We start from the raw sequence: 18,184 nt of genomic DNA, 5'->3' as shown, positions 1-18,184 counted from the left end.
TATCCATTATAAAATTTGATTTTATTTTTATTAAAAAGATTACACATTTATGCTCTGGAATTACCTTTAAAAGGCATGATACTAGGTGGTTGATGCATTTTAATTGATTTTTAAGAAATAAAAAAAAACGTGCTAGCCACAGTGAAAAAAAAATTCTGGACTGCACATGGAGTCCCAAGAAACAACAAATTAAAGAAGCAAAGGTAAAAGTCATGTTCAGTGGGCCTTGGGGAGGTACGATTTGCGCCATCTACGACGGTGATCTAGGCCGCGGAAAAAAATAAAAAGTTGAGATACCTAACTAAGGTAGGTCTAACTTCATAACATCTAAAGAACGATTTACGCTAGACTCTACATGGTACAGATATTCACTACCCAAAGTTTTTAGGCGATCTACGAACAGGTTAAACTCGGTAAATATTATTCTTTATAGGTTGCCGGTGTGCATGTGTCAGACGCAGACGTGACATGAAAATTGAAATCATGAATCAGAATTAAAGCCCCACTCCAGTCTGCGGCAGAGCTCCCTGGGCCAGCGCTGGCTTGCGCTTGGGTTAAGTTTCGGGGCATGCGCCCGCCGCGCCTAACGCGTTGGCTCGGAGAGCTATGGCTATGCCCGTATTCTTAGCCTGGAGGCGTCTGGGGAGTAAAAGTCATCTACTCTACGTAGGCTTACTCCCCACTGACGCCTGGTTTGCTTACGCATTGCTTGGTCTATACACACCATAGGTTTTCCCATGGTGAAAGTAGACCTAGGCCTATTATAAGTTTTGGTTAGGATTTTGACCCCAAACTAACGTACGGTACATCATGGGCCAAAAGTATTAAGTTTTCCCCCCAAATTAATATGTTTGTATATATTCCTTCAATAAATTAGTTAATATGAAAAATAATTAAGAGCACGAGCGTTGACTTGCCAAGTCTGTTTTGGTCGCCATCTTGATGTCTTTGTTATCGATACCTAGATACCACACGTGTGTATAGCTGCCAATTTAAATTTGAAAAATACTTGCATCGGCAGATAAATATCATGAATCGTAAAATACTTGCATTGGTTGATAAATATCATAAAATTTGTTTATAACCCAGGTAGTATATTGTTTTATGTCCTCATGAAAGAAAAATATAATTTGAAATAAAACTTTTGGGAAATATGACATTTTAGCCATAATATGTATTGGAGTACATGGAAGAGTGGTCCTTGTCTTACATCACTATGACATCCCATATGCGGCCAATTTGAAGTCTCCATGGGTTTAGTGATTACCAATATTTACAACTTTTAAAAATTCATAACTTTCTTGTTGTTTGTCCAATATTGTTCAAACTTTCACCTATCAACTTGTCTGATTTTTAATTTCCTTATAAAAACAAACTTTTATTTGGGTTGGATTCCCCTTTAACTTAGTCTTAGACAAAGTCAATGGTCTAACTCTGCTAAAATTATGGGAAGCCAAAAGTGTCAAATTTTTTATTAAGTTGTATGTTTCTTATGTTTGCTGTGCTCTTTCCTGATTCATCGATGGTGAAGTCAATCATCTTTTTATACTAGCTCCCTGATCTACCACTAACCTCACATGTTGTGTGAGTGGACAAAAATATGATTTTGAATATGAGAGCCAAATCTTAGCTGAATTATGATATCTCTACCTTTTTTGGCCATCCTTACTTAAACCACAACTTTAAAACTGAGTTTAAGTTAAACCCGACTTCAGAATACGGGCCCTGGCCTAGAGTCGCCAATTGAACTTTGTAATTCAATTGTATGGAACGTGAGAGTGAGACCCGGGGGGGGGGGGGAGGGTCACTCTCCACATGGACTGCTACCCACCCGTGTCTGACAACCTCAGAAATGCACCCTAAACCTGTTAACGGCGTAACTACATTAACTAAATTTGTAACCGTAAATGGCGTAACCCATGCCATGAGAAAAGCCACCCTAAGTCACTCATTCAATGAACTAGACAGCTGGCAGCCGTCTGTTTCGAGGAGTTTTTTAACATTTTTATTTATTTTTTTAATTTCTCCTCATACACAGGCGGCTCGCTATCGTGCAGCCACCATTAGGGGGTTAACAATGAAAGATCCCCCCGACGGGGCTCATCAAATTTTGTCTTTATTTCATAAAAATATATAAAAAGAACTGTACCAAAATAAAGATTATTATTCTGTTTTGGCCTGAAATGCACCAAAACGGGGAAAAATAAACTTGAAAGGGGAAAAAGCAGTGATACTTCGGCTGTCGGGCAACTTCACTTCCCTGTTTTATCCAAACTTTATACATAAACATATGGCCATTGAGTCCCTTTACAGATCAAGCTAGAACTTCGGTCTCTGTATTTGGTGAGTGGAGCCAACGGAGTTCAGCGGAACAACCAACATAACAGACCAAAGCTTTTGGTCTATCAATGAACAAGTTTATGTTATAATAATAATAATAATATAGGGTATTTATATTGCGCACATATCCACCTTGTTAGGTGCTCAAGGCGCTCCTATATTACCCGGCTAAGCTAGGCGTTCATAGCGCACACAGCTTTTTAAGGAATTGCTTCCTACCGGTACCCATTTACCTCACCTGGGTTGAGTGCAGCACATTGTGGATCAGTTTCTTGCTGAAGGAAATTACGCCATGGCTGGGATTCGAACCCACGACCCTCTGTTTCAAAGTCCGAAGACTAATCCACTGGGCCACAACGCTCCACATGATTATGATATAACCTTGTTCTCAGTTACATCTCTCTGTGTCAGTGTGTGGCAAAATAAGGTTGACAATGTTTGGATTATTTTCTCTTTGTCTTTTCGACAAATGCTTGATTTTTTTACACTGTCAGTTTCCATTACAGCTTTTCATTATATAACTTGGCTCTTAAGGATTCTTTAAATTATTTTTTCTTTATTAAAGATAGAGCTTGAAAAATGAAAATTTTCCTGCCAAATTACTTTCCACCAATAGAGGGTGTACACAAAAATATGCCCAAAATTCAAGTTTTTGAGCGCTCTGGTCAATACAAAAATTATTCTAAGTTACTAATGAAAATTGAATTGCAACTGTATGGAAATTAATAATTTTGGTCAAGAAAGTGATATTTTAATACAGCATTGGCATACCATAGTCTACCTGTAGATTCTCCACAGGCAGGATGGTAGCAGTGAGCCAGCGCCAGTGGCGCTAACAGGGAAAAGCCTCTAATTCGATACCCTAAGTGGCGTCAACATATCAAAATCGATTAATTTGATACCATACTGATTACTGATGTTAAATTGATGTTACATACAACAGGTGTAAATTCCCGGCATTTAAAAAAAAGTTATTGCAAGGCCAGCATAATTTACTCTCATTGACTCCTCTCTTAGTCTTAGCCACTTTGAATAGCGATCTTTTAGCCTTAATTAATGAATGCAAGTGAAAAATGTTGCTTGCCTTGACTGACTGATGCATCACTTAACATTCATTTTACCAATTTCATCAAAACTTGAAAAAATTGAATCAATATCAGTTAATGTGTTGAAAACTACATGCATAAGTAAACCTGTATCTTCTTTTTTTTGTTTTAGATCTAGACTTAATTGATAGTAAAAAATACAAAATCAATATAGGAATCCCCGGTATGAATCAAACAAAATGGTATAGACTATAGGCCTAAACCAGAGACGTGCTGCCTAGTATCACTCGCACGTATTGAGAGGTTTTTTACAGTATTAGTATACTAACCTCGCACCATGAACCGCGTTTGGCAGTGGATTTCTAACTAGTGGGTCGCGCGAGCTGCGATCCCACTTCTGGTGTCCACAACACACAACTTCTATGGCTTGATTTTTCTGTGCACGGCGGCATGTAATGAACCCTTGACAACCGCGTAGCTAGGATTTCATTTTGGAGGGGGCGGTAAATGCACGCGAAGCGTGCCAACACAGAGCGCGCGAAGCGCGCTCCCTAGGGGGTGGGTGCAGGAAGGGGGAGTTTCCCCCTCCCGAGCGAAGCTTTCGGTGTTTCATAAATTAAAATGAAAAGGAGCCGCCTCTCTTGTCTCTGGTACCTATATTAGCCCCAATTCAGTTGACTATATTGTGATTTTGAACCTTGTTTTCGAAAGTGACTGAACGCACAAAAAGGGATAAAATGGAGGAAAATGAAATAATATTAACCCTGCGCGAAGCGCGGAAGCTAAAGCGTTTTGTCAATTTTTTTGCAAAGAAAAGGGTCCCGAGAAAAGGGTATTCTCTAAGTTATATTGAATACTTCCCTCGGAAAGATCAGATTTGATTACAAACAATTTAGCGACAGTGCATTTCTTAACTCGCAAAACAGAGGAGGAGAAGGATATATGCTGGGAGGAAAATATTCCTCCCCGTGCATATTCCTCCCTGTGCAGGATAATGAAACTCTGACATTTCAAAGGGCAGACATTTCGTCAAATGCAGATATCTCTAATACCCCCATCGGCTCTAATTCATTTGATTTTCTAAGATTATTGAACTTCATTACAAGGAAAATAGTGCGCAAAAAGTTGAAACTTCTGTGATTTATTGAAATTATATAAAACAGGATAATGTATAATTTCTATGACTTATCCTGATGCGCTTCATTTTGAATGATAACAATATTTAAGTGTCATTCAGGAGATGAATGTGCAGGGAAATGACATGAAGTTTAGTAGAAATTGATAAAAAATAATGTGCTTTTTTATTCAATATGACATGAATTTTATACCTTCCTCTTTTTAAATTAGGAACCTGTTTGCCCCCAAATTATGGTTGTTTAGTAATGAGATGAAAAGCGGGAGAAGTTGCCTATATGGAGGTGATGGCAGAAATTGATATAAAGATTTTACCCGCCCAAAGACGACCCGACCAGAAGTTGCGCGATCAATAAAAAATAAAAAAAGATAACTTCATATACTTCGGCATATCCTTACTCTAATTTCATGCCCAAATGTATATGTTTGAACTTTAACTGGCAAGAAACACATATAGCCGAGGTGGAAACAGGGTTAGAAAAAGGGTGAGGGAAACAAAGGAGAACTGTAATATTGTCATTTAACCGCGCACAGCGCGGAAGCAAAATTCATACATGTATATATAAATTTAGAGCAAGAGTGAAGGAGTTTCTTTTTTGAAAAAAAATAAAGAATAAAAAGAAAAACCAACAAAGCCACCTTTCTTCCCTTTCCTTCCTTCGCTTTTCCTTTTCCCCTCTCTTTTTCCCTTCTTTTTTTCTTTTTGGGGACGTTTTGGGGGGGCCACCGCCCCCCCCCCCCTGGCTACGCGCCTGACCCTTGAGTGGCCTAGTATAGAGCCGGGTGTAAGACTAGAGACTATACTCGGGGCGCGACAAACCCGCTTGCCCGGGGCAAGTGAAAATGACGTGCGGGCAAGCATTTCTCAAAGTCAATTGCCCGATCGGGCAAGTGGTTGTTTTGAAAATGAAAAAGATAAATTGACAGTAAAGTTTAATAATTTTTTGATAAATTGCAATTATCTCTCATACAATGTCATACCAGTAAAAAAACAGTGGAAACATGTCAAATCAGCGCCAATTTACCGACAAAAGGCGACAATTTATCGCCAGCGGTCCCGTTCGATGGAGGCTGCCATCTTACTTTCTAAACTACAATGTGCGCATGCGCTACTAATCGACGAAGGAGCTAGCTGGGGAAACCCCTCTCTCGCCCTCTGAGCGCATGTACGGACGTACACGAGCGATCGCGCCAGCCGAGTCTCGAGCTAGTTCGCGCTGAATGCATTCAAGCTTTGGACTGACTCGGCCAGGACCAGACGTCCCGTATTTTATCAATTTCTAAAACATTTTTTTTATATTTTTTTTTTTAATATATTAAAAAAACACCAAATATCATTAGGATTTTTGTTATATGATTGGATTGTTTTTATTTGCTTGAAGTTTGAACTTTTCCTCTTTCTTTTCTATCCTATCTTAATTTTTCCTTCTTGCCCTTTTTTGTTACATATCTATTTTTATTTCCTGATCCTTTCTCTCTCTCTCTCTCTGTTCATTTTCTTTCTTTCCTTCTTTCTCTTACTTGCCTTCTTTATTACATTTCCTTTTTTTTTGTTTCCTTCATTCCTTCTCCCTTCCACTCGTTTTTATTTTCGTTCTATCTCTCCTTCCATTATTTCTTTTTTTTCATTCTGGCCTCCCTTCATTCTTTCCTCCCTCTCTTTCCTCCTTTCTTTCTTTCTTTCATTATTTATTTCATTTTGTCCTTATTCTTTTCCCTTATACTTTCTTTTCCTTTCTTCCTTCCTTCCTGTTTTCTTCTTTCTTTGTTTCTTTCTTTCCTTCATTCTTTTTTTCCTCCTCCTTTTTTCTTACTTTCTTTTTGTCTTTCTCTTCTTTGTTTTGACTTTCACACATTTATTCATCTTCCCTTTTTTTTTTTCTTTCTATATTCAATTCAAAGAATGACAGAAACCTTTATATCTATTTTTATTCTCTCATCCTTCTTTTATTAGAACTTTCTTATATTTTTATTATTTCCTTCATTTTCCCCTTCATTTTTTCTTTCTTTCTTCTCAATTCATCTCTTTTCTTTCTCTCCATCATTCTTTCGTTCACCCTCCCTTCCAATTCTGTACTTTTTTCTAGACCTTCTTTCTTGATCTTTTTTTTTTGTCGATTGTCCCGTATTTCATTTTGTGAAATCTTCAAACCAAATAAACAATGAGTCGTCAGACTAAAATAGGCGACTTTTGTCGTCGTAATCGGCGGCCAGAACACCTTGAACAATGAACAAGAGTCAAGAAAAAGAAATGCCAAGGGCAGCGCCAGTAAATCAAGTTCAGCCAGGACAGAAAAGAATAATTAAGAGCAAAAGATTTTTGAAAAAAAATCGGGCAAGCAGTTTTTTCTATCGGGCAAGCAAATTTTTTAATCACTTGCCCAACAGGGCAAGTGATGAATTTTTTTTGTAGAGGCCTGCTATACTGTACGGAGTATTTCTCATCAGTGATGCGCTGGCCGGGGTGTGCGAGGATTATTTTGTATCCCTTAAAATCACGCCCTTCATGGTGTTTATGGCTTAGGTCTGCTCCCGGATGTTCTCAAATTTGCAACCCTTAATGGCATAGATCTAGTCATATTTTTCTCAATGGCGTAATCTTTATAACCAAATAAGCAATCCTAAATGGCGTGAAGAGAGAGAAAATTAAGGCTACCCTAAAAGGTGATTTACCAGTGAATGGTGCTGAAATGCAACCCTTTTTGCCAAAGACGTCGATGTCTGAGTGCCTGAAACGGGACGCTTTTTCTGGACGCGGGTGTGTAGCAGGCCATGTGGAGAGTGACCCCCCCCCCCCCCCCCCCGGGAGTGAGAGAGAGAGAGAGAAGAAAAGGGAGGAAAGGAAGAAGGAAGCGCCGAAAACACTGCTTGTCATTTGTGTGCTGTAGAGTCTATTTGTTAAGAAAATGGCCATGAATGATGATGATGGCAGTGTCAGTGACTCAATGAGTGAGTCCAAACTTCGCGTCACGTATACAGATCTACTTCGCGGACGGTCGTTATCTCAAAAACTAGCCAAGGCAATATCCTTAAAATCTGACATCAATGTGAAAAGCGACCTAAAATTACCCTTTGGCGTAAGTTTCTTCAGGATGAGTTCAGTATTAACGAAAATATTGAGAAAAAAATCTGCAAATTTGTCATCGTTAGCGCCCATGAAGAAATCTGATATTCTCAACAAGCATCACGATATCTAGACAGCTGGCAGCTATCTGTTTCAAGGAGTTTTTAAACATTTTTTAATTTTTTTGAAAATTTCTCGTACACAGACTGCGAGCAGGCTCGCGATCGTGCAGCCACCATTATATTAGGGGGTTAACAATGCAAAATCCCCCCGACAGGGCTCATCGATTTTGTCTTTTTCATAAAAATATAAAAAAGAACTGGACCAAAATAAAGATTATTCCGTTTTGGCCTGAAATGCACCAAAACGGGAAAAAAATAAACTTAAAAGAAAAAAAAACTTACTACGGCTGTCACGCAACTCCCACTTCCCTGGTTTGCCGAACTTAATACATATAAACATATATGGCCATTGAGTCCCTGTACAGATCGAGTTAGAACATCGGTCTCTGTAATTGGTTTGTGGAACCGACGGAGTTCAGTGGAACAACCAATAATATAACAGAGACCAATCCCGAAGCTTTTGATCTACACGATATGATTTTGCAAGCATATATAAAAAATGTGAGTTCAATGTAGCCTTGAGGACTCTTTGATGATATTTTAAAATATTTTTACATAGGTCTAGGGTCTATAATTTTCATCACGGAGCCTAGACAGGAATAACCTTCGTTTGTGGGGATTTATTTAACAATTTCTGACATTTTACTATCATCCCCATTCATGTACATGTATTGGTGAGTGGAGCCAATGCAGTTCAGCAGAACAACCAAATGCAGTGACTGAAGCTTTTGGTCTACACGGAGCCTAGAAATGGTTGCCATATTAGCATAAGCGAGACTTGTATACTATACAAGGATGGATTTCCCTAGGAAATCCATATTTAGAGGGTGAAATCGGTTTGTTTCTCTTGATTTTATTTATCTATGAACCTTCATACACCTAATGCGTTTGAAGGGGTTAAAATATTGTTTGTATAAATATGAAAAAATGAGAGGATATCCCTCGATCCATTCGTAAACACCGCAAATACAATAGGCTTGACCCTTGAACCGCTTCGTTATGACGTAGCTTCGAAAAGCGATATTACAAAATGCTGTTTTGTAGAACAATTTATAGATAAAAATTATTATTTAACAAATAATAAAATTTGAAACTTGATTATAAATAAGTATTATAATGATTATATATATACTCAAGTTTCAAAAAGAGAGATTGTTTGGTGAAAATTCAGACAAACTTTACTTTCCACCAATGGAGGGCCCACACAAAATAATGCTCAAAATTAAATTCTGAGTGCTCTGGTAAATGAAAAAAATGATCCCAAAGCTAATGATGAAAAATGAAATGATAACTATGGAACTGAGTATTTTTGGTTACAAAAGTGATATTTTAAAGAATCAATCAAAAACGATTTTTCAGAGTCAAGAAAGAAGGGAATATTCTTCATTTTCTTGATAGTTTCAACTAAATCATACTAATTTCAAGGAAATATGGGAAATAGATGGACCTTTATTTGGATATAAAAATGTAAAATTTCACCAACTTTTGGGGAAGGTTTGTATTTGTATTTATTTTTTATTTAGTTATCCATGTGAACAGCCTTTGAACGTTCTGACTCAGCCCTAGTTTATGTGTACTTTTGTCTTCTTTATCCAGGTATAAAGTACACGATGTCACTAACAAAGTTCAAACTACCAGGTAAAGACTGCCGTTGCATCCTGTATAATGACAAAGTCTGCAAGATCAAGACTCTGATGCCTCCACTCAATGAAGGGTGAGTAATGAAAAGAGGCTGACTTTTTAGCCAGCATATACATATTCACGTATGGCAAGCTGTTTTCTCATTTAATCCTCTTTCTTGTTCTTTTTACTAAAGTATTTTGTTGACAACGCAAAATGATTTCATTATACTATACAGTGCGTATAAAAAAAAAACAGGACAGTTTTGAAAAGTCTATCAAAATTTTGTTTCAAATTATGATGTCTATATTTTGTTGTTAATAAATGATCTGAAGTCTTATCTTTCAAATGCCATTAAACAATATCAGTTTTGTTCATGCTTGAGCAAACACAGAACACTTTTGTGAGGGGTTAAAAAAGGCTTGCGCCAAGTAGCAGAAAATTAGAAAATTTATTGTACGCTGCAAAGGTTTTGTTGCCTTTGAAAGATAACGTATTTAAATGAATCAATGTTATTTGCGAACCATCATATGTGTCAAGTATGAATATGATTGATGCAGAAATAAAGAAATCAGAGCAAGTTGAACAAAAACTTCAAAAAAAGATAGACACGACCACATATCATATGACCTTTTGACCCCTAGACGACCTTCAACCTCATCCTCATGGACAGATATGTAAAATTATCCAACGATAATATTTACCAAGTATAAACATAATTGATGTATAGGTTTTCCAGGTCAAATGTCCGCCGTGTCAGAGCAAGTGTCCGATTAGGTAATTCAAATGTCAATAGGGAATTCAAATGTCTCATTAGCCAGACTTGTATCCCAATAGATGAATAAAATGTCCTTAGAGAAGTCAAATGTCCACACAATAGAATTTATTTTCAATAGGTAAATCAAATGTCCATCTTGCAAATCGAATGTCCTAATAGGTAAATAAGATGTCCATAGGGAATTCAAATATCTGTTCAATAGCAAATGTTACATAATCATGCATAAATTAAGACATCAAGTCGTACTTAGGTAAATCAAATGTCGTTTAGGTAATTCAAATGTCCATTGCTAATGATGCTGAAAAGAGATTGAATTTTTCTTATAATGTATGACAAATGTACACATTAAGTATCGAAATTCTGTTCAGTAGTAAAGATTATTCAAACAATATGGTAAAAACCAATTATAATTTGGTTTATTGAAAGAAAATACTTGAAAATTTATTGAAAGCTTAACATAAATAAACATGCTTCATACCGAGAGTGTAGCATAAATAACATTTATTTAAAGGAAAATGCGTTGAAATTGATTGTTCTGTCTAAATATCTGTTCTCGCTAGAGGGTATTCATTTGTCTCGCAATCTACTATGGTCAACAAGGAAATTCGTGATCACTCTCGCAAAAAGTGTTCACTTGCTTTCTAGGAATTTGTGATAACTCTCGTTTATCTGTTCTCATCGAACATTGACAATGTAGGCATCACTCTTCTAGTCTTCCATATAGGGTCCAAAACAAGGTAATGATGTAAGGTAATGAACAATGATGAAAAAGATGTTAAAGATGAGTAATCGTTAATAAAGATGACAGAACTATTGATTGAATTAATTAAGGAATAAGAGGTACTTTTAATAAATCAAGGTTAGTTGCATAATGATGATTTTTTAAACAACAAGAATTTGAAACGGCTACCCTGCCTGAGTGAGCCTATCAAAATGATTACTTCTTATCGAGTTAGATACACCCTACCCACCCCATCTAATTAAATTGACTTAAAGTAATTAAAATCAAATCCAACATTGAAAATTACATCGTCTAAGACGTTTATCTGAATTACCAAAAAGAATTACCAAAATATAATTAAGAGGATTTCTGACAGCATTCAAGGTTGTTGCACGTTATGCCTCAGGTAATGCAAATGAGTGTATGAAATGTAACCGTCTTGAATTAACATGCATTTTCATGAAGAGATGGTTTAGCATATGGCACAAAAATAAGGTTGTAGATGTATTCATGATAAAATACAAACATATAGATAGAAATAATGTTCATTTGTGCCTGCAAGAAGATAAATTACATGTTTGGGATGGGTGAGAGACTGAGGAAATTTATCTATATATAAACTGATACTTCATATGAAGAGTTAAACAATGATTATTTTATGAGTTAAATAGGTTCCATAACTGTAAGGAACAAACATGTTTACAAATAATGAGTTTTTCATATGAATTATGAAATTAAATGCCATGTTAAGATTTTTATATTCTGGGCTGGAGTAAAAAAATATTGTAAATAATATCCATAGTTTGTCTGTAAATCATGTTGTGTGGTGTTCGATATGTAGTGGAAGGAATATAATAATTTGGTAAATAAACAACAGAATATGCAAGAAACTGAAAATTTTACACCCATAGAGACTATTGAAATCACTGTATGACATTTGTTAGTTTTCCTATAACAATTGAGTTGAGAAGGAAAAGTTGAAATGGTGGAATAAATGGAAGGAAGAGAAAAGAGCCTGATACAAAAAGGCGCTCCATCTCCACATAAACGGCTCCAAAACAGGGGCGGGGTAGAATGAAAAGGGAAGAAATATATAAAGGTGTACAAAATAAATAAATAAGACGAAGAAAACATACAGGGCCAAGACCCCCCCCCAAAAAAAAAAAAAATATATATATATATATATATAAAATGAATGAATAAATAAATAAAAATAAGGATAAAAATCAAGGAGATCAGCAAATTTGTGAAACGAGGGGGGGGGGGGAAATCCCTTGCCTAAGAAATGGATAGATCGAGCAGGAAGAAAAAGGGAAAGCTGAGTGACAGAAAATGAAAAAGCGAAAGATGAAAAAATGAACTTATCACGTTCGAGTCATCATTATTTTAAACCGTGGACAATTGAGATCCCTATACGACATTTGTTTTCCCTAGTGGGACATTACACTCTCTAATTGGACATTTCGTTCCCTATGTGACTTTTGGTTTCCCTAATCGGATATTTGATTTAGCTATATGGACACTTTGAACCTACGTGGACATTTGAAATCCCTAATCGGACATCCATATTCTTATGCGGACATTTGTTCATGTACACGGACATTTGAAATACCTATATGGACGATTGGTTTCAATCTGCGGACATTTGACCTGGAAAACCAATAGAAACTAGATTTTAATTCGTCATGCGGACGAATTAGGTGGTCTGTCCTTATTCTCGCCATCATGATCACCATTACCATGTTCCAGCAGATCAATATGATCTTCATGATGACAACGGAATGTTCATTATGGATGGAATACTTGTGAAAGACGGGAGATGATAAAGCACTGTGAAAATGGTCTCTTTGATATATGACAATACATGTGATATGAAAAAAGTAATTATAGTCTGTTTTATCTTGCTAAATTTTAACTTTTATACCTTTTAATTATCATAAAGGATCATGTACGAGGTGGTAAAAAAGAAAAAAAAATGAAAAAAAAATCATCTTGTTTACCCCAGGACTCGAACCTGCGCCCCCGAGAACGCAAGTCAAGTGCGTTATCCATTGAGCCACGACATTCCCCATAGAGTTTACACGTAAGCAAATTTGAGAATTGCAAATCCAATTTTGCAAGCGAAAAACGGGCATGATCCCGGCATCTGATCAAAAAATGGAGGGCACACTTCCGAAAGCTTAGAATCTCAGCTACAACATTTTAAAAGCTCAGAGACAACTGACAAGAAAAAGTGGAGATATAGCTCACGAAAAAGAGGAATGTAGAATCTAGTTTTGAGAAAAAGTCATGTCCCATAGAGATTACACGCAAAATGAGGAAAAATGACATGCCTCTTTTGATCGCTATTTTATGCCATGATGCGTTTTTCAAAATGAAAATTCATGTTAACTGAGGAGAATGAGTACATTCTAAACTACAACGTATCGAAAATTGGGCGAAAATTGACCGATATTCACGGAGTTAAAGCCTAATTTGCATAATTATTATGACGTCATAACAAGGAAAATGGATATTTTAACTTCCGACGCCATTATGATGACGTCATGATCAAATTGAGGGACAATGGTGACATGAAATCAAATCTACAACTCATACTCTATCGATATATGAAAAAAAAATGGGGGTCAACGCACTATTTAAAGAGCTACAGTGAATTTTTAATAGGCATGTTTTTGCCCATATATGGCCTATAGTAAGAGCTCGCGCGCACACGTGCTGCAAACTTTAACGGGTGTTAATTTCGTTATTAATGGTCGTAGAAGGTTGATGAAGGTATCAAATTGCTCAGAATTATATTATCAATGCAATGATATAAAAAAAAACGGCGTTTCTGCGTTGCCTTGAAGGCATTACGCGCAGAAACGCGCGCGCATACGTGTGCGTGCGCAAATTTTTGAAATGCTTAAAATGACGTACTCTACTTTGGTCAAAAAGTGATTTTGAGCAATTTGAAATTTTGACGAGCGCATACGCGCGCGTCGCGACCACCAGGTGACCTTTGATGACATGAACTGTTGACCCTTGACCTGAAGTTAATGTGATGTAAATATTGTTAATTTTTGATATTTGATAATGGAGATATGATTGATAATGTGATTTTACAAAATGGCGTCTAGATGACGTCATCATGACCTGATGACCTTGAAAATGTTATTGTCACGTCTTATGACAATGACCTTTGACTGTGCCAAAATTGAAAGAAATTGACAAAACCGATCTGGAGTTATCCTAGGAACAAAAAATTGGCGGAAATAAATAAAAATAAATAATAAAGAAGAAAGAAAATTCTGACAAAACTAATAGGTGATCTGTCGTTGACAGACCACCTAATAAAGAAATGAGAGCAAATTGAATAAAAACGAGCAAGAAGTCTGATGATCAATATTTTCTCATTTTCTGGCATTTGGCGCAAGCCTTTTTTTTAACCTCTCAAAAAAACGTCTTGTGTTCGCTCAAGCATGAAAGAAACTAATTTTTTTTTTAAAGCATTTGAAAGATAAGACATCAGAGCATCTATTAATATCAAAATACATACATCATAATTTGAAACAAAATTTTGATAGACTTTTCTTAACTGTCCCGTTTTTTTTTTGTATACACACTGTATAAAGACTTTTATTCTTGATATTTGCATTGTTTACAAAAGCCAATTTAAAGACTTTGATTCTTGAATTGATATTTGCATTGTTTACAAAAGGCAATTCCTGATGTCAATAATTGGAATGTTTGATATCAAGAAATATAAATGAGGAAATGGTTTATTTGCCATGTGTATACCTCACAACCTGCATTCATTGTTGTCATTCAATTATAAGAATTGAAAAATGTCCTTGCATTTGTATCAGATGAAATAAAAATACCCACAGTAAGTGAATTACTAGTAGATAAAAATTAAAAGCAAACTCAAGCTGGCATGAAGACAGTTGGTAATATAGGAGTCAAAGAATGGAATTGAAATAACCTGATAGTAACTGCATATATGTTGCATCTTTATGATATCATTAATCTCTTATTGTTTTCCAGAATTATTAGCGACTATGTTGATGACAGATCACTGCAAGAAGAAGTAGAGGTAAGTAGTTTGGTTTACTTATCATCCATAACAATTCTCTGAATATCTGATAGCAGAAAAAATGGACCAAAATATATGTATATGAAGCAACAACTTTCAGGTCTCATTTCTCATATTTAGCTTTGTTTTTCACTGTTAAGACATCTAGCAAAACAGAATCAAACCAAAGTAGAAATAAAATCCTGAACTGAAAGGATGATTATGATATTCTAATTCAATGAAAGTGAAATCAGTAATAATATTGCAGTGTTCTTGCGCATTGATGGCAATATTGTTATCCAGGCCTAGCCTTTAAAGCCGGCACAAGTATGTTTAATGGCCAAATGAAAGATACAATTAAAAAAACATGAAAGAGATGCTAATATGCAATCCCTGTTACTGCAAGGTCATTATATCCTAACAAATTATATCCACTTATCTCTGCACTTTGATTTTAACTTAGAAATGTCAAATTCTTGCTTATCCATGTGTGACTTTTTATAAGATTTCAAAGTTAAGAAGAAAAAAATGAATCTTGTATTGATGTAAATAAATTGAAAGTCATAAATCATTTGCCTATGCAGGAAAAGTGACTGAGAATAAAAAATTACTTTTTTTTTGTTGAGATACTTTGTACTAAAATTACATTTGATTTCTCACTTTATCTACAGGATATTATAAGGTCTGTTTTGTGCATCCCTGAAAACGTCGACCCAGTAATGATGAGGACACAGCATTTAGTTGTAAAGCCAGGTATGGTCTAGGCATGACATAATACTATCTATACAGTGTAGCCATTTATTCTCATGCCAGTAAATCAGGGGAATCTTTTTATAGTGAACTACTTCCTCAGTTTTTGCCCAATGCTAATGAGTCTTTTCTCTGATATTAGTCTTGGGAGTGAAAGCGGGTGTACTGTGTTGCCATTGTATTACATAAAACTATGACAGGAAGAAAAAATTTGCAGAGTAAATAGTTGCTCAGTTTTAATTAATAATAATAGATATAGGGTTTCAAACTTAATAAGATCCTCAAGGTACTTCAGAGCAAATACAAGTAAGAGAAGAAAAGAAATCATATGGAACTTCATGTGGAAAGGGATTAAGAAAAAGCTGAAGAATACTTTTCTCACCCGGATGGGGTTTTTCAAGATCTCATCAATGTGATGATCTCTCGCAAAAGGGGCATATAGAGTAGATGCCATGCCTTTGCTAAGATGATATTTGGACCACTTGTTAGGGTCATTATCATGTCCATTTGTATTTTGTAAGAAGGGTTCTCACTTTTGTACTCCTTTGATTCACTTGGAAGCTCAGCTTAGACTCCTTAGATAATGACTCCAACTCAGGGATGTTTGCGTTGTTCACTGCTCTCATAACAAATTCAGCCAATTCTGCGAATGAAGGGAAGCTTAGTGGGCCTTTATGAGGATGCCATCTATTAATTTCATCGTGCCACTTTCCCTCCTAATACTCTGGTAATTTCTCCACAAGCTTTACGTTTTCTTGAGGGTAATACGAAATTCCCAAGTTGCGGACTCTTCTCTTGGCTGCCACAACTTTTTGAAGAAAATCTGCAAAGTCCCTCAATCCATTGGCATCACGGCTTGAAATCTTCGGCCATGAAGTCAGTCTCTTTGTGTATGAGATGCTTACTGTGTTGGGATCACCAAACCTGTCTTCAGATTCAGATTTTATTTCCATAAGAACGTAGAGAATAATACAAATTATTTTCATACATTTATAATAAACATTTACAATACAAATAATTGCCATTTGAATTATATTCAATAACATCAATGATAATTAACACTGCTAACTGCTTCAAAGCCCCTTGGTACGCATCAGTCCCTCCTATCAAAAGATGGTGCTCTACTGTCTCCATTATAGCCCAGCCACTGACATATGCATTCAAATAATTCAATTTGTATTGCTCACCAATTGGCTTTGTATCCACTGTACAGTCAAAGGCATTTTTCCACAGCGTTGTACTGCAGAGGATCACCGGAGAAGATCGATACATTGATCTTTGGGAGTTGGCTTAATGTGTCTAGTTGGTTATTGGCTGCATTTTGTCCTGCTGCAAAACGAGACAGCTGTTGCTGGCAACCTTCCAGTTATGATGCGACTGTATCCCATCCTGCTGGCACTGCTGGGCTACTGGCTGGAGTATTCAATTCAATTTATTTTTCCACTTTCAATTTCATATTTACAATTATCATACGATTGACATAGTAACATATAATAACATTTGAAGTATATACAAAAAGCAATAACATAACATTACAATAGACAATTATCAAATTGAAATATAAATAATTGAAAGGGAGGGAGGGCCAACTGAAAAGCAGAGGTTGTATAATGTAGGCCCTCCCTGATATTGTTATTAATAGCAACTGAATTGTTGTTTTATACCAAAAAAAAACAATATTTACAGTTATGTAATATGTACATTATAATACAAGTTATATGCGTGATACATAGAGTATACAAATAATTAAAGGATTCCTAATTGGCACTTGAGGCTTAATTTGTAATTGATGAATTAAATTATCTAGCAATCATTCAGGAGAAATTATTTAAGTCTTTTTTTTTTTGAATTTGTATAGAAACCTCATCAGTTTCACTGTCACCTATGGAGCATTCTTCCAACCTAGCTATTTCTGATATTTTTAAATCTGTGGCTTCTAAAGACTTATGGGCAGCAATCACATTCTGTTCACTACGATAGGCATTTCCACGCCTTCCTGTTCAGGCTCAAGAGTCTTCAATTTTTGTTCAAGAATAGCCTTCTGATTTTATGAGAGGCTTCTTTGTCCTCTGCTCCTTTAGCAACTTTAACATATTACTCTCATTTTCCTTTTTAGCTTCCAGTGAGGCTCTAAGGGCAGAAAGTTTACTTTTTGCTGATCTACTTGATCTCCTGCTCAGTCTGCTACTGCTACCACTCACTTGGCTCAGCAGGTCCTGGTCACTGGTAGCTCTTTTCAGCAACGTCATTCTCACCAATGTTTCTTGCTCACTCGTGCCGAAGCATAGATGTCTATAGCAGTTGTATTTTATTGTGGCTGCCACCCTTTTTCCTCGATAAAAGGACGGCTAACTACTTTTACTCCAACAGAAATATATTCACAGACTTTGGTGTGGCTTATGTGGCTGTTATTAATCTTCATCTCACAGTCCAAAAATGTGAAAAAGAATACAATTGGAGGCTATGAGACAAGTGCACTTAGTTGCAATCAATACAAGAAATATCTTGACAGTCAACTGGAGTTCTCTCTTCTATGTGTTTTAACAAAAACTGAA

General features: G+C 36.1%; 1 protein-coding gene across 2 annotated transcripts in view; it reads left to right on the top strand.

Moving 5' to 3' along the window:
* The first annotated feature begins 257 nt into the window (after positions 1–257).
* LOC129264884 (uncharacterized) overlaps positions 258–18,184 on the top strand; it is a 33,362-nt gene continuing 15,435 nt past the window's right edge. Inside the window, exons 1-4 of one of the 2 annotated variants that reach the window (XM_064102048.1) lie at positions 258–306; positions 9,303–9,420; positions 14,852–14,900; positions 15,551–15,632. In XM_064102048.1, coding sequence (XP_063958118.1) covers positions 9,317–9,420; positions 14,852–14,900; positions 15,551–15,632 — 235 coding nt within the window. In that variant the 5' untranslated portion in view covers positions 258–306; positions 9,303–9,316. Of the gene's footprint in view, positions 414–9,302; positions 9,421–14,851; positions 14,901–15,550; positions 15,633–18,184 lie in introns of both variants that reach the window. The other variant, XM_064102046.1, reaches the window with a different exon arrangement.

Source organism: Lytechinus pictus, chromosome 7 (assembly GCF_037042905.1).
Source record: "Lytechinus pictus isolate F3 Inbred chromosome 7, Lp3.0, whole genome shotgun sequence".
Classification (NCBI taxonomy): Eukaryota; Metazoa; Echinodermata; class Echinoidea; order Temnopleuroida; family Toxopneustidae; genus Lytechinus; species Lytechinus pictus.
Note: the sequence above shows the minus strand (reverse complement) of the source record. Positions and strands in the feature narration are given on the sequence as shown.